This window comes from Ictidomys tridecemlineatus, chromosome 1 (genome assembly GCF_052094955.1).
Source record: "Ictidomys tridecemlineatus isolate mIctTri1 chromosome 1, mIctTri1.hap1, whole genome shotgun sequence".
Taxonomy (NCBI): domain Eukaryota; kingdom Metazoa; phylum Chordata; class Mammalia; order Rodentia; family Sciuridae; genus Ictidomys; species Ictidomys tridecemlineatus.
Window position 1 is genome coordinate 30,586,888 of NC_135477.1, and position 25,981 is coordinate 30,612,868.

The window sequence follows — 25,981 nt, forward strand, 5'->3', positions numbered from 1 at the left end:
AAAGATAGTGCACCACGATCAAGTTGGGTTCATTCCAGGGATGTAAGGATGGTTCAACATATGGAAATCAATAAATGTAATTCATTACATCAATATACTCAAAGATAAGAATCATAGGATCATCTCAATAGATGCAGAAAAAGCATTTGACAAAATACAGCACCCCTTCATGTTCAAAACACTAGAAAAACTAGGGATAACAGGAACATATCTCAACATTGTAAAGGATATCTACACTAAGTCCCAGGCCAAAATCATTCTAAATGGAGAAAAAATGAAAGTATTCCCTTGAAAAACTGGAACAAGAGAGGGATGCCCTCTTTCACCACTTCTATTTAACATAATTCTTGAAACACTGGCCAGAGAAATTAGACAGAAGAAAGAAATTAAAAGGATATGGATAGGCAAAGAAGAACTCAAAATAGTACTATTTGCCAACAATACGATTCTATATCTAGAAGACCCAAAAACTTCCACAAAAAAACTTCTAGAACTAGTAAATGAATTCAGCAAAGTAGCAGGATATAAAATCAACACCCATAAAACCCTTAAACAGCATACTGATCATGGCATTTGCAGGGAAATGAATGGCATTAGAGAAGATTATGCTAATCCCCAAAAAACAAATGCCAAATGTCTTCTCTGATATAAGGGGGGTGACTCAAAATGGAGTTGGGAGGGAGAGAGAGGGAGGAAGTTTACCTCTAGATAGGGAATAGGGGTGGGAGGGAAAGGGAGGGAGAATAGGAATAGAAGGATAGTGGAAGGAGACGGTCATCATTATACAAAATTCATGTATGAAGATGTGAATTTGGTGTCAACATACCTTATATACAAACAGATTTGATAAATTGTGGTATAAAGGTGTATTAAGAATTGCATTGCAAAAAAAAATGAATGTAATGCACTCCTCTATTGTGATGTATGTAAGAAATAATTAAAAAATTAATTAATTTAAAAAACCCAGCATACTGTAGGAACACAGCCACATCAACATTTATAGCAGCACAGTTCACAATAGCTAAACTAGAACCAATCTAGATGCCATTTAATAGATGAATGGATTAAAAATGTGGTATACACACATACACACACCCATACACAATGGAATATTATTCAGCATTAAAAAAGAATAAAATCATGGCATTTGCAGGTAAATGGATGTATCTGGAGAATATTATGCTTTAGCCAATCCCAAAAAATCAAATGCTGAATGATTTCTCTGATATAAGGATGCTGATTCATAATATGCTGCAGTGGGATGGGGGCAGAATGGGAGGATTAAATGAACTCTAGCTAGGGCAAAGGGGAAAAGAGGAGGGAGGAGAAGGGAGGGGGCTTAGGGGTAGGAAAGACAGTGGAAAGCAATGGTCATCATTACCCTTAGTACATGTATGAAGACACAAAGGATGTGACTTTACTTTGTATACAACCGGAGATATGAAAAATTGTGCTGTATATGTGTAATATGAATTGTAATGCATTCTATTGTTATATATAATGACATAAAATAAATAAATAAAAGTGTAAAAAAATAGGAAATAATACCCACCTCAGCAGGAAGATATAGGATGAAATGAAATAAAAACTGTTTAGTTCTTGGTCAGTGCAAGACACACAGAAGTGTCCCATTAGTGGGGAATTGGTATTACTTAATTACTTCCATCGTATGAGTGTGTGTGTGTGTGTGTGTGTGTGTGTGTTGCTGGGGCCTGGTGCATATTAACATGCTACTCTATCACTAAGCTACAATTATTTATAGGTTTGCTTATTTTCCAAGAGATTGATCATTAAGGACGAATTTTGATATTATTTTTATGATGGTAAAAAGTAACAATAGCAGCTCCACTGTGTTCTTCATTGGCATCCTATATTTGGGACTCCTTCTCCTCTTTTGCTCTGCTTGCATAGCCTCTCATGTTCACATATCCCACTGTGTCCCCTTCCCTTATCTTCACCTTACCGGCCACTTGGCATTCTTCTATCTGTTGAACTATCCCTGTGTCATTCTCCTTTTCAGATGGCCAGCTGTAGATGTACAAACTTGTGTGAGAAGAGCCTGCATCCAACACAATTCCATACTGAAGGCAAAACAAGACAAAAACTTATCAGTATCACATCATTCTTCATATTCAGCTTTCAACAGAAATTTGACAAGGACAGGGTTATCAAAACCACAAGGAGAAAACTTTTTTTTTCTTTGTATTTGGGATTGAACCCAGGGTTGCTTAACCACTGAGCAACATTCCCAGCCCTTTTCTATATTTTATTTAGAGACAGGATCTCACTGAGTTGCTAAGTGCCCTGCTAAGTTGCTGAGTCTGGCTGTGAACTCATGACCCTCCTGCCTCAGCCTCCCGAGATGCTGGCATTTCAGGCGTGCACCACTGCACCCAATTAAGAAAGCATTTTGATTTGAGAGGAACACCAGGCCAGGATGGAGGGCTGTAGTTACTTGTATCAGTAAAGTGACCAAGACACCTGTCTTTTTAGGGCAAAACTCTTTATGCTGACTGAACATTAGAAACGTCAGGCCTTACCCAGGGCAGAACCTGAGTGGAAATATTAGTTAGAAACTTCTTAGGTCATTCTAAGGTATAGCAAAAATTCAAATCCACAAGGAATGAACAGAAAGCAAATAATGTAGTAGTTGCCAGACTTGTCTACACACTGAAACCACCTGAAGAGCTGCACAGACCATGATGCCTGTGCCCCCTACTAGATACTGTGATCTAATGGGTCTGGTATGTGGGCCTGGGCTTGGTAATTTTTATGCAATCCCTTGTGATTGTGTTGTACAGAAAAGTTGGGGAACCATTATTAATCCATTGAAAGTTTCAAAGCCAATAATCAATACCTTCTTCTAATTTTAGTTCAGTAATATGATTTGTTAAGAGAGGCATAGAAAATATTAAATATACTTGCTTTTTAATTGTGTCATTAATTTTGAAATTGTATTCAGAAGATTTGAGCTCAATCTTCATAAAGAGTAAGGAGAGAATAAAGAAAGAAAGAAAAGGGGGAGAAAAGGAAAAAAGACAGTTTAAAGAAGAACTAGATGGTCAGAGGAGAGAGGGAGAAGAACAAAACTACCATACTATATTATAGGAGGGCATTAAATGTGCCAGGCAGATGTAATATGAAGCAGAAAAGTTCTATAAAGTAGGTGATATTTTTATTTCTTCTATAGAGGTGAGAAGCTAAAGTACAAAAAGTTAAGTAATTTATTCAATATACAAAGCCAATAGGGGATAGAGCATGAATTTGAATTACAGTCAGATCAAGACTGTATGCTTAAGCCTTATACATGGAAAGAGAAGCAAGGGATGGGGAATCGTTTTCAAACTGGTAAAGTTGACTATAAAAAAATTACACAAATCTTAGATGTATATCTCTGACATTTTGCACATGTGCACATCTGTATAACCACCAACAACTATTTGGTGGTGGTTATACTAGAAGCCTAGTTGTACAGGAATCTGACCAGCTTCAAATATCAGGGTACAAAACATTTTCTAGCTGCCCAGTAGGATTCCTAATAGCCCTCTTAGTCATTTTGCCCCACGCGTAACCACTGTCTTGATTTCCATCACCATTGATGAGTTCTGCCTGTTTCTGAACTGCAATAAATAGGATTCACATAGTGTGCTCCTCCTTTCTGTGTAACTTTACTCTACCCTGCATCTGTAAGGTACATTCAAACTGTGTGTATCAGTACTTCTTCCTTTTCCATTATTGCAGAATATTTCATCATATGCATATACTACACATTTTGTTGGGGTTGTTTCTCATTGGAGGATGTTAGCAGTATAGCTGCCAGGGACATTCTAGCACATTGCATTTTGTGGAAATAAGCTCTCATTTTCTTTGGTATTTACCCAGGAGTAGACTGCCAAATGCCCATTTTGATCAGTTTGTACTCACTTTGGTTATATCCCTGAGCTGAATGAGGAAGAAAAATTCCATGGAGATTAATGACATCTGCCATGGGCTTATGATGATAATATGGTGGCACATGCACTTTCTATGATCCCTATCCTAGAGAGAAACATGGAGGGAAGTATATGGGGAAGCAAAAGGAAGAGAAGTAAAGGAGGCACTTCTGAAATGTGAGCCAACCCTTGTCACACTTTGCTGCTTATTTTACTGAGGACCTCAAAGTGTGGTCTGCCATTTGAAAGCATTTAATTTAGCTCTCACCCTACCCCGCCACTGCCTTCCTCACATTGTCTTATCAAGTAGTAAGACTTAAAAACCTCCAGGAAGAAACTAGGACAAGAATGAGACCTCCCCAGACCACTAGGAATAGCTAAAGATAGGGCCTCTTGAGTGACCAACTTCAATGCACTTCACTACAGACCAGGAAGCAGTACTGGTGTGAGGACCCTTGAGCCTGTCTAACCTCCACAGTGTTCCCTGCCTTCTTGTGCACACAGGGAGCCCCTTGAGGCACTAGCATTTTGCCCTCAGAAAGAAAGGCCCTGGGCAGGGCAAGCAAGCAGGCTGGACAGACCTTGCATCTAGGCTTGTTATCAAAGGAATCCTAGAAAGGCTTTAGCAGTCTTTGTGGGCAGAAAGGGACACTGACTGGGGCCCAGAGTCTCTGGAACCGTGGGAAACTTCCCAGGGTGGAAAAAGAGTTACACAGTAGAAAATTCTATTGTTTACTAGCAGGTTTCCTGAATTCTCTCTGCCAAAGTTTTTCCAACTGCAAGGACATATGATAAAAGGTAGCGAGGCAGCAACAACAAGCCACTTTTATCTGGAATTGGAACATTCTATTCCAACTATAGACATGAAAGTCACCCTTCCAAATTACCAGGCTTCCTTCTCTCAGCCTGCTTCTCTAAGGCCCTGCACAGTGAGGTGGTTGAGAAATGAAAGCATTTACTACATTTTGTTTGCAAGCATTTGAAAAGGGGGCAGAGTGCATTTTTACTCAAGAATTGAGGACATTTTACCTTTTGTTTACAGCATACTATGCTAACCTGTTGAGCTGCACCAAATTTGTCTCTTCTTTCTTCTGAAATCTTTTGTAAAATTAAAAAATTGGCACTTTTCTTGAGATAGCCAAAGCTATCTCAAGAAAAGTGGTGTCAATCCTTTTCTGGAAGCTCTCAGTTTGGGCATTTGGGTAATATGCCTTTTGTGGCTATAGGGTCTACCTGTAGCCCAGGTAGCCACCACTTTTTGATTTTTTTCCTTCACCACAGCATTTTTTCCAGGGCACATTTCAGAAGGCATCTCAGCATATAAAGCTTCCCAGAAGCTTAGGGAATGTTTCTGCTCTATCCCCCTCCTAGCCTAACAAGCCTATTATCTAGTGAATGTCTCAGAGAAGCCTGGCAGTGGAAGAACTCAGTGTTTCTTTATGGCTCATACTTAAAACATTTCTAAAAGCCCATGTGAACATGTCCTTCATATCAAAGAAAAAAAAATCAAAGATTCAAGTGGTGTCAATCCTTTATTGTTCTTTCAATATTATTTTCTATTTTAAGAGTACTAAAAGTTTATCACTTAGAAAATGAGCAGAAAAAAATGACATTTAACATTCCATCTACATACTTTTATTATTCCTAAAATTAATGTGTTAATTTTTTTCTAGTCTTTTTTTAATGCATATTTTAATACAGTTGTAATCTTACTGTGCATACAATCTTGTCCTAAGCTAATTTTGATCATGCACATGATTTTAGAGAGCATAACTGATCTTCATGAGCAATGTCTCATGAACAGAAGTGATGGTCTGGGAAGCAGAACCGTAGAAATGACCTTCCTGATGGATAGGGCCACCAGAGCCCTTTTGGCCTTGTGAAGACATGTAAATGTGGATGGCAACAGATCCTGAGCTCACTGAGACTAGAGGCCACATGAAGGTAGGGCAGACCACTCCTTGGGGTGGAAATAATTCCTCCTGCATAAATATCATGGTTCCAGGCTTTTGTGTAATCTCTTTAGGTAGCAATAAAGAGAAAACTGGAGTGTCAGAGGTTCTTCCCAACTCTCTAGAATTGGGACATTGAATTTTCTTGTCTAAATCTCCTTGTTTTAACACCTACGGTTGCACTGGCCTGCTTATACCTGTCTATGGGCCACACAATTTATGCTCCAGTGCCATTATCCAGAAAGCCCCTCACCTGAGATCCCCACCTTCTCTGTTCTCCTCTGATTAGGTTCTACCATCCTAATTAGAATGCTTGTCTTTTTCTTATAAAGACAATACTGAGCACATTTTGTAATTATGTATTTATGTAGCTATTTGATTAATGTCTGTTTTTCCCATTAGATTTTAACCCACATGAGGGTAGATATACTGTACTTTCCACAGTATAGCCAGCATCCTCCATGGTATATACTACTAAATATTAAGCAAAAAAAAGGAATTCAGCAGATAATTGTCGAGTCATATGAAATAACAAAGGGAGGATGGAACTATACGTTTCCTAAATTCCTTGCAATCCTAAAAGAGATTAACGCTTACAATCTAATATAAAGAATTGGCATTGGAATGGTTTCATGCAATCCTCCAAATACTTTATAAGCCAGGAGAATGTTTCCCCTGCAATATTCTTGTTTGGAAACACAATCAACAACGCAACAGTAGTGGGAGGAGGGGGCCTAATGAGAGTGTTTAGAACCTGAAAGCTCTGCTTCCAGGAATGGATTAATGACAAATATGGCTTAATGAAAGTACATCTGTATCTGCCCTCCTCTTCTTGACTGCTATATGAGGAACAGTGTTTCTCCTTTCCTGAGATATAGTATTTAAGTTTCTATCTTGGAAAAAGACTAGGACCTTTCAAACATGCTGGGTGCTTGATCCAGATGCTATTTTCTCTCAGTCTCCAGATTAATGAGAAAATTAATTTCTGTGTTTTATAAATTATCTTGTCTGTGGCATTATGTTAGAGAAACTCAAAATGAACTATGATAGCAGGCAACAGTGTGATCACTAATTTCACAGGTTCCTTTAGACATACTGTTTCTTCAAAAGCTTTCTTCAAAGTTCCTGAGCTTTAACAACATTATCCATCTCATCAGTCTGGCTTAGTAAGGCTGGTATATAAACAAAGCTTATCCTTTGAATGTGACTCTAGTATTCTATAAACAAACCAGATTAATTACAGAGATGCAAGCAGGACCTATAAACATTTACAGACCATTTTCTTCCTTTCTGGTTTCTCTTCTTCTTTAAATGAGATGCTACTTCTTCAATACAAACTACTGCTTTGCTTTGTCATTTGTCTTATAAACAGTGGTAAAATACACATAACACAAAATTTAACATTTTAACCATTTTTAAATATACAGTTCAATGGTATTAAGTATATTCACATTGTTCTAAAACTATGACCATAATCCATCTCCAGATGCTATTTTCTAGTGCAGATAATGTTAAAGTCCAGTAGAATAAAATTAATACAGATATTTTCCAAGAGTATTTGGAAAGCAAAGCAAAGCAAATCCTTCCAAATTCTTCATAAAAACAAAATCAGAAATACTAATCTAAGAGTAGCACTTTAGTTCATTTTGAAAAAAACAAAGGCATGGGGAAGAGTAATTACCATTTAGCAGCAGTCAGAACCCCTACAGAGTGCTAGCTATGCATACCACCCTAGGAGCTTGAGGTCTTTCATAGAATACATCTTCAGTAAAGCAATGTTGACATTTGGTGTCTGCTGAGGGCTTCTGATGTGCTCAGAACTCTGAGAAGTCAGTCATATATTCTATACCATTTAATCCCCACAACCATTCTCCAAGTAGGTACTGTTATTATCTCTTTGTATGTGAAAACTGAGGAATTTAATTACCCAAAGTCTCAACTAGAAAACAGTAGATCTGGAAACAAAATGAAAACAGTCTAGTCACTGAGGCTATATTCCATTCCTTTTAAGGAAGGCATGTGATTTCACATTGGCCAGTCTGTGTGCCAAAATGTGGGATATTCATGCTAATGTGATAGTACACCAACTCCCAGTGTGCAGTGGGGAGCAGGCAATTAAGGAGTAGATCCCCAGGCCCTGAGAAGGCACTAGTGGTGACAGTGGGTGACCAGGATCTCTAGAGGGTCCTGAAGCAAGAGTCTGCTTCCCACACTGATGCTCCCTGCTGCAAGGCAGGTCTAGTGCTCTTCACATCCAAGAAGGGAGCAGTTTTATCTATTCAAGATGTTCACTTTATCCACTGAGTCAATAAATTTTGGGAAGCCACCACCCAATTCAGATGTTTTGTTCTTTGTAACTGAACTTTATTTTGTACTTATTTGATTAATGATTATTTCCCTCACTAGACTCAATGAGGGTGTGCACTTTGCCAATCTTGCTTATCACTCTCTCTCCAAAACTGAAAATAGAGCAGATGTTCAAAGACTTTTTGTTAAATCAATGAACAAATAAAATGTATGTGAAGACAAATGAAACCTAGCCACTGTCCGCATACCCTAGCAGTATCTGGCCAAATAAAAACATCAGTACAACAAGGAGTTGTGGCAGTGTTGTGCAGATGTGCCCCAGGCATGAGGCCACCATCTCCCCAACAAGGCTGAAGCCAGATAGGGTCAGCAGATATAACACTATATTGCATCATCAACACAGAACAAATGTCCAAATAATGTTATTTTTTAAGTGGTAATTTGTAGACACAAAACAGTCAGCCTTCTGTCTCTGTGAATTCCATACCCATGGATCCAACTAAGGAGCAAAAGTATTCAGAAAATAATTGCATCTATACTAAACATTAAGACTATTTTTTCCTGTCATTATTATCTAAAAAATAGAGTATAACTACCACTTACATACAATGTATATTATATAAGGTATTAAAAGCATGTTGGAAGATGTACAGTCATTTTATGCAAATAATCACCCATTTTATATAAAAGACTTGAGCACCTACAGATTTGGGAATCTATGAGGCAGTCTTGGAACTAATCCCTCAAAGATACTGAGAGACCATTGTACATTATTCCAATTAACCACCTAAAATGCTTTAGTAGCCATGATATCTGGGGATGATCCTGGTACTAGTTTACAAGTCACACAAAAAATGTTTCATTTTTTCCCTTACTTTAGATTTTATAAAATGTTTTCTCACACATCTTAATCATTCAACCTAGCTTTGAGTGGTTTCACAGATATTTCAAAGAGTTTACTCTAAAGTTGCAATGTCCAGTAGAACTTTCTGCAGTGATGGAACTATTCTGGGTCTGTATTGCCCAATTTTTTTTCTCCCTTTTATGTGGCAGAATTCATACTAAAATTAGTGTACAATCTCAACAGATAGCTAGTTTTCTTATATCAAACTACATTTGTGTGAAATAAATCAGTGATGTTACATAGATTCATTTCAATGTCAGTGGCCGCTCTTCAAATACCCATACCTTTGATTGAAAGAACGCCAAAGCCCTTGTTCCATTTGCCAGGCCAACATAACAACACAGAAGCACAATGGACTTGAAGACCAGAGTGAATGAAGGAAAGTCATCCATGACCACAAGTATTCACTGGGAGCACAGAGCCCGAGTCTGTCATGGATTTTGCCTTCTGGGCAGTCCTTCTCTCCAGTGATGTAACACTGAACATGCAAAAAGGTCATATCAAGAAGGCAGTCATGCTCTTTTGGAGCTGGTAAACAAATAGCAGAACCAAGATGTCATGAGCCTTCTACTGTGAGTGAAGTTTTGCCAAGAGAACCAACATCACTCAACATTAAAAGGCAAGAGAGCATGGACAGTGAGACAGCCTCGGCCTTCTGTCTAGACAAAGCAGCTGCTGCACTCAGCCTCACTGGGGCAAGCTTGTGTGACAAAAGGACACCAATGTAACACCCACTCCTCTTCTTTATCGCAAGAGCTTTGGGTGGGAGGCATAAGTTTCAGAACCCTGGAATGTGCATTCATCCATCCAGCCTCATAGGTCATCACCTTAAATACCAGAGAATGTACTTCTGCACACACGTTCAAGGACCTCTGTAGTTAAGTCAACCTCTGGATATGCCATTGCCCATGTGCACATGTGTGCTTGTTAGCATGTTTGTACCTGCCTGACCTTTATAGATTTGTTTACTCTCACTTCAGTGCAAGTTTAAAGTGGTATATTTTCAATAAATATACATTTACTACATGTTTTGTTTTTTAATGAACAGATTAAATAATGAACATAATTCAAGACTTTAATAAACTGAAAATGAAGCAGAAATACAACACAGAATGCTAATAAGCCTAATGATTTTAATGACTTTAACTAGCTCTTTAAATGTAGAAATTTCACAAGAAATTTTCCTAAGAATTTATTTCAAATGACTGTTTGATACATGCAGACATCCTTTCACCTTTTTGTATTTATTTTCCTGCTTTTTCTATATTTTTGAAGATAATAAACACATCTTCTCTATAATCTTTGATTTCTGATATGCTTTATACAGAGCTAATAAATTTTATTATTTTGGTGATAGTGATAATAACAGAGCAAAAAGAGCAGAGTGCAGTGTTGTGATTGACCCATGATGAAAAATGAGTAAATAGTAGAGATAAAACTAGACCCTAGGATATGAGCATATGACTGTGACCATAGAACATGGTACAACAAAGATGTGGATGAGGTTAATGAAGTAGTCATCTTTGTTGAAGGGCTGACCTACTGAGTGGCTGAACAATAATAAAGGCAGTTATCTTCCCGCTACTAATTTAATCAAGGCATTTCCTCTTACAGAATGAGCATCTGTTTTCATTTTATCTCCCTCATCCAATGGATTGTAACTTGTAACTAGGAGCTGTATCCTCAATTCTTCCTGTATGCTCTAATTTATCCTCACACCCCTTTCCACACTCCACTTGGGGCTCTCTCTCTCTCTCTCTCTCTCTCTCTCTCTCTCTCTCTCTCTCTCTCTCTCTCTCTCACACACACACACACACACACACACACACACACATATACACATATACAAACACACACACAGAGACACACACACACAAACACACATGGATTTGACTTGCCTTAACATTTTGTGGTAATGGTTTGTTCTGGGAAATCCCCACAGCGATCAAAACTATCATGGATATGACACAGGAAAAGCCAAGGATGACCAGGATATTTTTGGTGCAACTGTTTTCATTAGAATCTAAAACCAAAATCAGAAGAGAAAATATCAATAAGAAATCAATAAACAATGATTTTCTCACTTTTCTGTCTGGTCTTTTGATTGTTATCAGAAGTTACCAGAAACATTAAAAAAGAAAATAGCCTATCTTTAGTCATGAGGCACTTATAAAATAACTGAGGAAGAACTCAAACATAAATATATTTGCCTGTATTGTGGCAGGGGCCAAGACTGAGTGAGTTGTTATGAAAAGGAAAAATGGACAAAACTAGGTCACTGATCAGATAAGTCACGAGGACAGGGAAGAGTCTCAAACTGGCAGTTTAATAGGTCATATGGGTCTATCAAAATACAAGTGACAAATAATGAAAAACAAGAATAGACCTTAATTAAAAACTTACCACAAATTGTTTAATATCTTTAAAATATTAAGTATATATTACCAAACATCAAATCCCACCTCTCCATGACATTGCCTGGCTTGACATGCTCTTTGCATTGCAACCATCCTTTGACGGTAAGCAATTGGTGATAACCTAGAGGCTGAGGTGTTTTGAATATGTTGGGCCATCATTCCCCTTATTTATTGTCTTCTTAGTCTCAACTTATGAAGAGACAAACAAACAAAAAGCTCCAATAGAAGAATAATATAAAAGTTACTTTAATTGGCTATAAACAGATCAGAGAAAGTGAATAGGAAATGGTCTGGCTGTGCCATTCCTTCCATCCTGACACTCCAATTTCTACCTCCCTCAACTCCCCAAACAATCCTTAAACTTTGTTCTTAGGCTTTGGGGAAGGATATGATAACAAAATGGAGAAGCATATGCAAATGAGATGGATTCTACAGAACAGTCTGTACTTCTCTAACAATACGGTGGGATCCAAACAGCTGAATAAGGAACCGAGTTTCTTTCTGCCCTCTTTCTTGGTGAGTAGGAGCTGTCTGCACACAAATCGAAATTCTTCCTCATGCTGTTCAAAAGAAACTTGGACTTAAAACAAAGATCTGTAATTATATGGGTCTCTGGTCTGCCTCAATCCCCAGAATCCTTAACAAGTCTTTAAACACTACATCGAACACTACAAAACATAGGATAAAATGTTTTATGTACTTCATTATCTGTTGCTGCCCAACAAAGCACAACACTTTTCCCTTACCCCAGGTCCCCAAAGAACTTCCTCTGTGTTCATATACCTGCCTCTTCCCCAGGTTCAAGGATGTATCTGATCAAGTCTGGGTAATCTCATTCCCTCACCAGTGATTTGTTCCACAATGGGTATGTTCCTAATTATGGCCCATGAGAACCTGGAAGGAATCTGTTGAGGCAGAGGTGCAGAGCAGGAAGCATTTCTCTTCTTCTCATTGTCTTGCCTGGTTAGAATGTAATGTCAGTAGAGCAGAAAAAAAGAAAAAATCTGAGTCCCTGATGGCATTTTAAGCTGCTAAATCAACCAACCTTAAGCCCATCCTCCCACAGGACAGGATCTGAATTATTTGAAGCCAAAACATCCTAGTACAACTGTTGTAACAGAAATGTTCTCTTTGATGCCAGGGATCTAGGATCTGGAAAAAGTATCCTAAATATTCCCCAACTTAATTCTTTAAGCTGTGATATAGACAAAAACAGATCTAACAAACATGTGCTTTAGATGAATAAAGGGCAGCAGAAGTTTGAATGCTTCACTCCCTTTCAAGCATTCAAAAAGTTCTACCTATTAAGTTTTTTGTTTTGTTTTGTTTTTATAAATGACAGTTTTCTTATCTTATTTTCTTCCAAGTCTACTCAGGCATTATTCTTATCATACAAATTACTGCAATGAAAAAGACTGACTAAGTCCCTACTCTTTGGAGTTTATAATCCAGTTACGGATACAGATAAACTAGAAAAGGAGTAAGTAAGTGACTTCAAGTCATGATAAACTCTAAGAAGAGATTAAATCAAGGTGCAGGAAGCCATCCATGAGCTGTGTGTAAAGTGGGTAACATTTGAACCATTAGGCAGGGAAGCCTGATTTGGGGAATTCCCAGTGAGAATCCTCTGGTTTGAGAATGCCCAAGTCACATGGCACCCTGTCCTAGCTCACAAATTCAAGCAAAGATTCCCAGTTGGCTAAATGCCAATCAAACTGTTTACTACAAGACCCCTGCATGGGAAAGCAGCACCACAAGCACTGAAAGAAGATGCCTCCCATTGAAACCTTATCCCTGCCTTTTATGTACTGCCCCATAAATAAAAAATCGGGACCTTTTTCTGTAGTTCCAGTTCCCCTCAGGACTAGAAGACCCATCAGGTTCTCCACATTTTAAATTGATCTTTGGCTTTGTCACATTTCTTACTGATTACTTCAGACTTTTTATTTTCCCAGGCAGCTCACACCTCCTGGTCAGAAACCTGCTCTGACAGGGTGCTGGCCACACTGATACCAAGGAATGTGATAAAGTGATTGAGCACAGTTGGATGGGACAGAAGGTGTTAGGTTGAGAGTCAAGGAAACTTCTCTGTGACTGTGACATTTGAGCTGAAGCCTGGATGACCAGGAATAAGGATCAGGGAACAAAAACTGCAAAAGACCTGAGGCAGGGTCCAGCTTGATGTAATTATAACTGCTTCTTCGTTTTCCTAGTGAGAGTATTTTGTTAACTCCAAATAAGGAGTTATTCACTGAACAGTTGGATGCACATGTTTCCACATTTGCCCAGATTTTGCAATGATGACCACATTACTAAGATATATTCAAGCCTTTAATCATATTCTTATTTCTTTTTTTTTGTTTGTTTTATTTTGGATACCAGAAATTGAACACAGGAGCACTTGACCAGTGAGCCACATCCCCAACCCTATTTTGTATTTTATTTAGAGACAGGGTCTCACTAAATTGATTAGCGCCTCACAGTTGTTAAGGCTGGCTTTGAACTCGTTATCCTCCTGCCTCAGCCTCCTGAATCTGGGATTACAGGCACGCACCACAGCACCCGGCGTATTCTTATTTCTTATTCAAGACATAAGATTCAAGCCAGAGAGAAAGTTTAAGTATTTTCCATAGATGATTTTCAAAAGCTATAGTACCAAAGAAAAAACACAATGGCTGTTTGTTTTTCATGAAACCAGCCAGATTACCCAGAGAGGAGAAACTGCTGTCTTTCATGGGCCATGTGGCAGGCAGTTTTCACATGCAGGAAGCCAGACTCTGTTCAGGAAGTGGTGCTAGACATCAGGTCCAATGACAAAGCTGGGATGTGCTCTTGAAAGGAACCACTGGGCCAGGGTGTGGCTCAGTGGTAGAGTGCTTGCTTAGCGTGTGCAAGGCCTTGGGTTCAGTCCTCAGCAAAATACACACACACACACACACACACACACACACACACACACACACACACACTATTCTGGTCACTGTTCCCTTTTTTTAGGCCCCCTAGAGTTCTTTCAGATCCGCCAACTGATAGTCAAGTTCTACTACAGAAAATTCACAGACTGTCTTCCCCCTGAAAAGCCCTCCATTTGTGTTGTGGATAGCACAAATGTGATTTCTATCAGATAATCAAAAATGGTATTTCAGAAAATAATTTCAAGAAACAATTTCACCAAATGGGTTTTTTGCTCTGAACTGGCTCACTATTCTAGACAATTAAAAGGCTCCATCCCATTCCTGTTTTACCTCTCATGGGACAAGTGAGAGGGTTTTTATGTTTAAGGCAAAAGAGCCTGGAAATAACTTCGACTCCTCTTTGATCAAAAAACCCAAAAAACCAAAAAAAAAAAAACAAAAACAAAAAACAATAAAAACCTCTGAGGTGTCTCTCACAAACACAGATTGAATTCAAGACAATTGGCTATGCCAGGAAAAAGAAAAACTGGTTCTTTGATTCTTATCAAAACAGCTATCATGAAGTCCAGGTAGGGGCTGGGGCTGGGGCTCAGTGGTAGAGTGTTTGCTTAGCATGTATGGTACCAAAAACATATCTTAAAACTTGTCCTTATTAATAAACAGCTTTGGAATGTTGACAGGTGGCAAATTTCAGACAAAAACAACAAAAATTTGGCTCCACAGATCCGGTGCAACTGACTAGATTCAAATGATTCCTAATTTCTCATGGGCCACAGGCTGACTATAGAGAATAAAATGGTAAATGTGCATGAGCACTGGCGAATAAGACCAGAGAAGACCATGGTCCTTCCTGTGGTCGCACAGCCCAGTGATGGCACCAAGGCCAAAGATCAAAGGAACTGTCCTAATATGGCCTTGCCTTCCCTCAACTCCCTGACTCAAAGTCCTCCAATGGTCTCTGCCACCTTCCTTCCTCTCCATTAGAGGACACATGTTTATGTTGTTCTCACATTCTGGGGCTTTAAGATCCTTTCTCAGTTGCTTTATCACAGGCCTTTTAGACAGATCCACCTTCTACAGTGATATCTATCCATCTGCCTTACTCCCATCAGCCCTACCTATCTGATCTTCTACTATGGAACATTCTGGGCACTCCCACCCTTCTACGTTCCCTTCCCAATCAAATCCATCCTCCATGTGGCTACAGAAATCTTCTGTAATTGAGGGTCTTCCTGCTCAAGAACTTGTGATGGCTTCCTGCTGCTTTGGGTCCATGATCAGAATGCCTGGCATAGAACCACCAGAATGTAAGCTCCCTAAGGACAGGGATTTTTTTTTTTCTGGCTTGTTCATGGTTGTACCCCATGTTGAATGAGTGCATTTTGGATTCTCAAGATGTTTTTTTTTTTCAATATAAGATTTCCTTCACTTGGAATTTTATTCTCCTCAATCTGTACCAAGTCTTTTTTCTCGTCTCCTTTAACATCAAGCTCAATAGCAGTGTTCCCTTCTATGCCCCAGAAAGTTCAATTATTACAGTAGTCCCTCTTCCTGTGCTACTTCTACATACTTAATGATGTGAACCACTTCAAGAGTTCTATAGTTGTTGAAGAGAGGCTTGAGCTTCATTTATTCTTTCAACAATTATTGATTGAATGTATTATAGAAAGCATCAGACCTTCCCTAGACTCTGATTACAGCAGTGAACAAAACAGATAAATGTCACCATATTCATGGTGCTTATGCTCTAGTTTGGAGGGAAACACAATAAATAAGATAAATAGAGAAAATATATAGTCTTAACAATCACAAGTGCTAAGGAAGGGAAAAAGCAAGGAAGATTAAGAAGGATAGGGTGATTGGAAAGGCCTCTGAGAAGGTGGTCTTGAGTAAGAGTCAAAGGAGTAGAGGTAAGTGCATTTAAGGGCACTGGAATTGCACATGCAAAGACCTGAGGTAGGACAGAGCCTGGGCAGAAGGCCAGGGTGGCTAGAAGAATAAAGAGAGGGAGAGTATTAAATGATGGTCAGAAGGGTAATGGGCCTTGCTTGTGGAGCCTTGGAGGTCCCAGAGAGGGTCTGGCCTTTCTCTAATTGATATTAATTTTCTAGAGAAGTTTGTATAATCTATGTTCAGCACTTTAAGGATGAACATGTAACCACACCATATCCTACTAAGTCACTAGAGAGTGATGACATAGCTTGTAGGGCACTATACCCCTGCTTCTCGTGATGCTGAGTTGCTGAGGCTAGTACCAATGAGGTCAGGTCATAAGATGACCACACAGCCAGTAGACAGAGTCTGGCTTTGTCATAACAGAGCTTATGCTAAGACTAGAGCCAGAGAGACACATCCAGGAGGAGTAAACACTATTACATGGGACAATCATCTCAATACCTTCTGAACTTTGTGATAGTTCACCACTGGGGAGTGTATCCTCAAGGAATGTTATCATGAAAGGTCACAAAGCCAACAGTCTCCAGGATCCATCAGCAGAAAGCCCAACTCCACAGACTTATGGGGCATGGTTAAGGCTGCAGCAGAGTCCAAGACAAGCTTACAGTTATGGTTTAGATATCAGGAGTCTCCAAAATGCTCATGTATTAGATAGTGCAAAAAGTTTAGAGGTAAAATGATTGTGTTAAGAGAACTTTAGCCTAATCAGTGTGTTAATCCACTGATATGGATTAATTGGGTGGTAATTATATGCAGATAGGAAGTGGCTGGAAGAGGCAGAAGTGTATCTTTGGGGTTTATATTTTGTGGAGAGCAGAGCCCTCTCTGCTTTCTGGAGGCCATGTCATGAGCTGTCTTCCTTTGGCATGATGTTCTTCCTTCCACCATGATGTTCTGCCTCACCTCGGGCTTAGAGCTTTGGAGTCCACCATATATGGACTGAGGCCTCTGGAAACCCTGAGCCCCAAATAAATTTCTTCCTTGAATTGGTTTTGTAGGTTTTCCGGTAATAGCAATAAAAATGCTGACTAAAACAATTACATTTTTAGTAAATCTCTATTTTCTTATGTGCCAAATGAGCGTCATAATAGTATTCCCCACATATGGTTGCTATGTAAGATTCAGTGAGCTAACAATACTTAAAAGAGTTCTTACTGTAATCCTGATTCTACTCTTAGCACTTTAAATAATAATATGTCTACCTCACAAGATGATTAACCCTAGCAATAATCCTTGGGAGACTATAACTAATTTAACTTACTTCAAGCTTATGAGGTAAAAGTATGATTATTATCAGCTGCAAACATCTGTATCTGATTCCTAGAGCTGACTCAAAAATTACCACAAACAGGTGGCTTCAACAGCAGAGCTATATTCTCACAATTTTGGGAGCCAGGGTGCAAAGCCAAGGTGTCTGCAGGACATTGCTTCCTCTGGAGGCTCTGGAGGCTTCTTTTCTTGTCTTTTCAAGCTTCAAGCTTCTGGGGACTCTTGGCATTCCTTAGCTTTTGGCCACCTCACTGCAATCTCTGACTCGTTCTTCACATGGCCTTTCCCCTTGTGTCTCTTTGTGTCCCATTTCCTTCTCTTCTCAAAGAACATCAATCATTAGCCCACTTTACAACCAGAATGATCTCATCTTAAGATCTTTAACTTAATACATCTACAAAGACCCTATTTCCAAATGAGGTTATCATTACCATCACTTTACAGATGAGGAAACTCTACCACAGAGAAGGTGAATAACTATTCCAAAGTTATACTCATGTAAATGTTAGGTTAGGAATTAAACACAGGTACCCTGACTCCAGAGCCCAGGCTTTAACCACCACCCTACCCTACACTGATGCTGAGTTTTAAACAGTACTTGGAGCATGGTACCATATGTAGTAGCTAGTTCCGTCATCCATTAATGAAAAATGATTGGTATTAAGGATTTGGCTGAAGGATAGTCTAGAATATTCTCATTGTTGATACCATCAATGTTCTACCTATTAAATCATGGAGTATTTGATCTCTGATAGACTGAAGTTTAGAGTTAAATAGCAGAAGCCTGGGATTATGATTCTTTGGAAAATTAAGGATCTTGCCCAGTTATACATCTTATAAAAGGCAGAGGAGGGATTTGATTCAAGTCTTTCAACTCCAATGCCTTCAAGTATTGTCCTACATTAGAGAGGTGTAGAAATTACTCAGCTTCAGGGCTGGGGTTGTGGCTCAAAGGTAGAATGTTTGCCTAGCATGCACGAGGCATGGGGTTCGATCCTCAGCTTATCCACATAAAATAAAAAATAAAAGATATTGTGTCCTCCTATAACTAAAAAATAAGTATTTAAAAAAGAAGGAAATTACTCAACTTCATTCCTTCTCAGTTGGCAAAGTTCTATTCAGGAGAAAAGATCTTATTCTATTTCACACCCCTCTTATTCTTTTAATTAATCTATCCAGAGTTAAGCTCAAGGACAAAACAGTTTAACTTAGAGGGGAGGTTTCCCTGCCTTTTTTTCTTGTTTTGCTTAAGTACTACAAATGTCAATAAAAATTAAAAATTAATGTCAAGGCCTCAATTATGAACAGCTAGTTAGAGGACAAAGGCAAAGGATAGGAAAGGAAAATAAGGTGGATTTAGGGTTAGGAGACACAGGCAAGAAGACAAAGAAGACAGAGCCAGGGATTATAGAGGAAGGAGAGTATGAGAGTGAGAACAGGGAGAGAGGTAGAAAGGCAATTGAATAAATAATCCATGTTCTGTTCCACAGAGCTGTTGAACCAGAGAACTCAGAGGAGTTAAAGGCTTTCATTTATGATCTTTTATTTCTACTCTTTGAAATTTAAATTAGCTGGTTATTCTCTGTTCACAGTTTTTTTATCTAGAAAAGGAGCACATTTATCTTAGCATAGCCTAACTGATACTAAATGGATCTCCTCAGAAACTCAGCTTTGGCTGAGAAGAGCTATATAGGGAACAACCAGACAGAGGAGATGGGGGTGAGATGCCCAAAAAGCTCTTCCTCCAAATCAGATTCTACCAATCCCAGGATGCCCACCCCACAATTCTTCTTGCTTGGTATGCTCTTCTCAAGATTATCAGCCACTTGGTTGTGTGTGACTATAAAAATGTTGATTACTGCAAAAATCAAATGCCAATAGAAGTTCTGTGTATGAGAAATGAGGAAGCAAAGGAACTCCCTCTCTCCCTCTTCTCACTTCCTCCCATCACCCCCCACCCCCTCCGTTCACCCAGACCCCTTTTGGCTTTCCCTGAATTCTTCTGCCCATAGATTACATTACACATAAAAGGTCTTTGTGGTCAGTAAGGAATCCCATGTTTAAGCATAGGGCTGACAGGGAGGAGGGTTGTTTCCGGCAAAGTGATGTCACTGAGTCTGCAGACAGGAATTCCCTGTGTCCAAGCCAAAAGACATAACAATCTGGTGTATTGATGGTCTCTGCAATAAGCACATTGCTTCTACTAAATGAATATCCTTCTACATGTGAAATCAAAAAATTGTGCCTTGGGGACTCTACCCTTTCTTAGAGCAGCTGCATTTGTCAACAAGCTGTGCATATTTGCAGAGAGTGAGCAATCTGTAGTGGTCATGTATCACTGGTGTTGGGCAATAATGGAAGCAGCATGAACTGACTTACTCAGACTGCCTAGCCTTGAAGTCCCTTGTCTTCTATATCTTGTCTGTATAAATCCTTTTATTTCTATTTCCTCGTTTTTATTCTCATGAGACACAAAATTCAGAAACCACATGAAAATATTCATGCAGAAAAAATACTATAAACAAAAGTGATAGAAAAAAATGTTTTCAACAACTATAAAACATTTGGTTTCCATAATATGTAAGTCATTTAAAGTCATTAAGAAAATCATCAACCAAACCTTAGAAAAATTAGTAAATAATATGAATAGACAATTCAAAGAAAAGAAATATTCTCAACATATCAAATGCATTATAATTACCCTTAAATAAATGTAAATGAAAAAATAATGAGATACCTTTTATTAGAATAGCAATTTTTAAAAAAAATGATAAAAATATTTATTACACACTTATTAAAATGGCCAAATTTGAATAAAATGTGAATAATATCAATTTTTGATCAGGATGTGAGTCAAATTGAACTCTTATGTATTGTATGGGAATACAAAAAAATGGCACAGCCACTCAGCAAAATTGTTTGGCAGCTTATTATGAAATTAAAAATTGTTGGTCTTCCATATGTGAGCTTTGCATCTCCAGTTTTAACCAACTGCAGATCAAAAACATTTGGGATACTAAAACAGAAAAAGAGAAAAATGGGGAAAAAAATACATCTATTCTAAATTTATACAAACTTTTTTTCCTTATCATTATCCCTTAAAAAAACAGTATCACAATTAATTACATAACAGTTACATTGGATTAGGTATTATAAGTATTCTAGAGGTGACGTAAAGTATATGAGAGGATGTGCACAGATTATATGCAAATACAATGCCATTTTATACTATCCATAGATTTTGATATCTGCAGGGTATCCTGGAACCAATTTCTGAAGGATACTGAGGGATAACTATATATAATTTTGATATAACCAGGCAATCCCATGCTTCAATATTTACAAACATCCATATAAAAACCTGTACTTAAATATTTCTAAAAATGAAACAGAACTACTTTGAAATTAAAATCAACTTCCTGATTTTCTGCATCTCTACTTCCTCCTGCTGAGGACAGACATCAAGGAAGTTGATACTACTGTTTTCTGGCTAACTAAATGTGTGTGTGTGTGTGTGTGTGTGTGTGTGTGTGTGTGTGTGTGTACACACAAACAGTAGTAGCTGTAGTAACTTTTGAAGAATGGGCCTGGGGTTCTGCAGATTTCATGATTGGCTAGAACTTACAGAAATCAACATATCATCATACTAATGGCTATGATTTATTACAATGGAAAGATATGAAGCCAAAATCAACAGAGAAAAGATACATTGGACCAAGACTGGGGAAACTAGGAACAAACTTCCAAGGGTAACTTCCCCATGGAGTCACACACAGGACATGTTTAATTTCCCCAGCAATGTTGTGACATGTGTAAACTGTCTACCAAGGAAGCTTGCCAAAGGCCCAGTATCTAAGGCTTTCACTGGAGGCCGTACACACCAATATGTCAGACTCCTAGAAGGAAAGCAGATGCCCAGCACAAATCACACTGCTTGAAAATCGAGGCACAGCAAGCCATCTCCATCAGTTCTGAGAATGGGAGGAACTCTCTAAATCCAAGTTCCTAGACACCAGCTAAGGACCAACTGTGTTAGCAGGTCCCTTTCAAGGACAGCAGTCTCAAGCCTACATGTCAACTCCCTTCTGCAAAGAATAATACTGTGACTTTCCTCACCTCCATCTCTCCATTCTTTTTTTCCCTTCTCTTCCTTTCCCCTTCCCTCCCTTTCTTCCTTAATTCCTCAAGCAATTTGAAATTCTTTTTTCTTTTTCTTTTTTTGTTTTTTCATTTTTGTACTCAGGAATAAACCAAGGGGCACTTTACCACTAAGCTACATCCCCAGTCCTTTTTATTTTTAAATGTTGAGACAGGGTTTCAGTAAGTTGCTGAGGGCCTTGCTAAATTGCTGAGGCAGTCTTTGGATTTAAAATCCTCCTGCCTCAGCCTCTCAAGCCACTGGGATTACAGGCATGTACCACCACACCAAGTAATTTATATTCCTAAGAGAAATTTGTGAAAATTAAAAGACTTTGACTTGAAGAAGAAAATTTTATAGTGGGTTTCCAGCTGTGCAATGGTGGTATGCTGACTGCCCATTCTAGCACCCTATCAGCCACATTCTAATCTGATTAATTCAAACAACCACCTCTAGGCCCTATTTAGTCATTCTATTCAGATCAATGTCATCTCACCTGTACTATTTGGGCAGAATTATCAGGTCTTCCTTGACCTAGCTTTGGATGGATTCAAAGCTTTATTTTGAGAGAAACTTGCTACCTCCCCCTAGCTTTTCTGGTGTTATATCAGTGTAAGAGGGAATGGTCTTCTAGATAAGATACAGTCAAGCTTCCAAATGTCTAAGGTAACTTCATCACAGATCACCTGATACTTAAGCAGCTGACTCTCTCTAAAACATTCAGAGTGTATGTGAAACTCAAAATTAAATTGGTTTGTATTTATTTCCAGTCAAGCATGTCACAGATTTGACTGATAATTTAGAGAGACAATATAAAAGTCACCTAATTTTTTTTCTGTTACTTATTTGATGAGGAAGAAGGCAAAAGGGTGAGAGAAAATTCCCTTAATATTCAGATAGGAATGTCCTCCAAAAGCAAAACTACAAAGACTAATACATAACAAAAGTTTATCTGCCTACAAAAAATTTCCACTAGCTGGGTAAGGTGGCACACACCTGTAATCCCAGCAGCTCCTGAGGCTGAGGCAGTAATATTGCAAGTTCAAAGCCAGCCTCAGTAACTTAGTGAGGCCCTAAGCAACTTCGCAAGATCCTGTCTCAAACTAAAAAATAAAAAGGACTGGGGATGTGACTCAATGGTTAAGCACACCTGGGTTCAATTCCTGACACCAAAAAAAAAAATTTTTAAAAATCAACAAAAATTGCTTACACTTTAAAAAAGCATATCCAGTCTTCTGATTCAGTATTCCTTCAAAAAAAATTATGTGATTAAGAAAGTAGTGTCCTTTTCAATACTGTACCCTGAATGAAGAAAGGATCAGATGCATGGAATAAAAAGACACTGAAAAGAATCTGTCAAGTGTTGGTGAGGATATGGGGGAAAAGGTATTGTCATACATTGCTGGTGATGTTGCAAAGTTGTGCCACCATCCTAGAAAGCAATATGGAGATTCCTCAGAAAACTGGGAATGGAACCACCATTTGACCCAGCTATCCCAATTCCTAGGTTTATACCCAAGGACTTAAAATGAGCATACTACAGTGACACAACCACATCAATGTTTTTAGAAGCTCAATTCACAATAGCTAAACTATGGAATAATCTAAACCTAGATGCCCTTCAACAGATGAATGGATAATATACATAATGGAATATTACTCAACCTTAAAGAAGAATGAAATTATGGCATTTGCAGGTAAATGGATGGAACTAGAGAATATCATGCTAAGTGAAATAAGCCAATCCCCCAAATCAAAGGCCAAATGTTTTCTCTGATAAGCAGATGCTGGTCCATAATGGGGGTGGGGGGTGAGGGAAAATGAAGGAACTTTGGATTGTGCAGAGAGGAGAGAGGGGAGGGATGGGGCTGTAAGGATGGGAAGGATGGTAGAATGAGACAGATATTATTACCCTATATACATGTATGATTACACTATTGGTGTGACTCTGCACCATGTACAACCAGAGGAATGAGAAGTTGTGCTCCATTTGTGTATTATGTGTCAAAATGATTTTACTATCATGTATAAATAATTAGAACAAACTTTAAAACAATTTTTAAAAATCAAAGGGATATCAGTAAAACAGAGGAAAGGGACCAGAGGGTGGGAGGAAGAACGAGAAAGAGAAAGTTCTGGGAAATGATATTAAGCAAATAATATTGTTACATTGTATGCACGTACAACTAAAATCTGCCACCAAAAATGTGGGGGCCAAAATCAGAAAAAAAATTCTGTCAGTGTATCTCTAACAGGGCCTGAAGGAGAAAGTGCCTTGGTCTATGGGCTTAAGTAAAGAACTTTCACTCAAAGTTCTTTCTCCACAGTGATGAAGAAGGCCCCCTCTAAAATAACCAAACTCCTCACTCTATTTCATATTCACCATGCTATCTTGCCATATCAATTGCTCTACAAGGTAAAAAAAAAGAGCTGGTTAATAAATGGGTAGTTTTAAATTTTTTTTAGTTGTAGATGGACACAATAACTTTATTTTATTTATTTTTATATGGTGCTGAGGATCAAACCCAGTGCCTCATGCATGCAAGGCAAGTGCTCTACCACTGGGCCACAACCCCAGCCCAACACATGGGTATTGTGTCTTGTACAGCCATCTTTCACACTTTAGATTTCATGGGATTCTCATACTTTTTATCACTGAGGTGTGATAGACAGTCCCTTTAAAAACCAAGGCTCCCTATAGAATGTAGAGGCAATGTGGAGACCACAGGAATGACATGGACATCACAATCTGTTTCTGTGGCTCCCAGTCCCACTGCCTACTTGCCCATTTACTCAGGCCTACTAAGACAAGAGGGTGCAGCCAGACAAGGAATCCAATTTGGGGAGGGCCAACACTGAATGATTCCTTATGCTTTCTTTCCTTTGGAATTCAATAATGTTCTGAGGGCAGGGAAAAGTGTCTCTGCCTTAGTAAAAGTTCAAGATACCACACCAAGGGAAGCAAATGTTATGGTACAAGGAAATGGCGGCCAAAATGGTTGGAATTCTTTATAGAAATTCCTGAAAACCCAAAGACCCTGAGGGACAAATGAGTTGGAGAGGAAAATTTTACTCCACCTTCTGGGAAAGTCTTTGTACAAGAACTGACCTTTGGAAATGATGCCAATAGAGATGGGACAGCTAGCAAGGACAATACTTGGTTATCAGAAAGAATACTGGAGCCACACTGTATCCTCTCAAGATGGGTGGGACAAGGCCACATCCTCTTAGAGCTTTTTATGGTACTTTATATGGTTTACTCTCCTGTCTCACCACCACCTCTCCTCTGTATCCCCAGGGAGCTGATCCCTGCCACATCACTTCTAATAACTTGAATACCCCAACATGATTTTTTTTTTTTGCTTCTCTTCATACTATGTACATTCCTAACTCCACCTCCCTGGAGCCCATTCAATCTCCAACACACTGCATCTGGCTTCTGCCACACTGTTCCCCTAAAGTTGCTCACACAAATACCACCAGTGATCTCCTAGAGCTAAATCCAATGAACACATTTCAGTATTTACATTTCCTGTGGATTTCCTACTACTTAAACTCTCTCCATTGTGGGTTCCCATGACACTAGGCTCTTTTAGTAACCCTCCTAATTATCTGATCCCTACTTTGCTAACTCATTTTTTTGCTCCTTACCCTTTAAATATGGATGTTCCCCGGCACTCCATCTTGGGACCTTGTTTCATCTGATTCTCATTCTCTCTCTCTCTCTCTCTCTCTCTCTCTCTCTCTCTCTCTCTCTCTCTCTCTCTCTCAGTGTGTGTTTGTGTGTGTGTATATGTGTGTATGTATTCCCAACTGAACAGTGACAGTTCTCCGCTTTCTGTGAGGATAACTCCAAACCTCTATAATGACACCTCCCTAATATTTTCTTTTCTTTGGTGAGAGGCACTGGGAATTGAACCCAAGGGCTGTTTACCACTGAGCCCCAGCCCTTGGTTGTTGGTTTGGGTTTTTTTTGTTTGTTTGATACAGGGTCTCACTAAGTTGCCAAGGCTAACCTTGAACTTGTGATCCTCCTGTCTCAGCCTCCCTGGTAAGGAAGATTACAGATGTGTGCCACCAAGCCTGGCTAACTCCCTCATATTTATAGACATATGATTCCATGATCTGTATTTCTAGTCCACACCTTTCTCTTGAGCTCCAGATTAACAATGTCAGTCACCTATAGGACAT

General features: G+C 38.8%; 1 protein-coding gene across 4 annotated transcripts in view; it reads right to left on the reverse strand.

The window, feature by feature from the left end:
* LOC101974791 (ectonucleoside triphosphate diphosphohydrolase 1) overlaps window positions 1-25,981 on the reverse strand; it is a 120,619-nt gene that overhangs the window by 32,159 nt on the left and 62,479 nt on the right. For 2 of the 4 annotated variants that reach the window (XM_040272038.2, XM_005335292.5), the window contains exons 2-3: window positions 10,994-11,118; window positions 1,964-2,081 (exon numbers count right to left, since the gene is read on the reverse strand). In XM_040272038.2, the coding sequence (XP_040127972.1) occupies window positions 1,964-2,081; window positions 10,994-11,118 (243 nt within the window). The remainder of the gene's footprint in view (window positions 1-1,963; window positions 2,082-10,993; window positions 11,119-25,981) is intronic. The other 2 variants (XM_078034958.1, XM_040272042.2) reach the window with 1 other exon arrangement.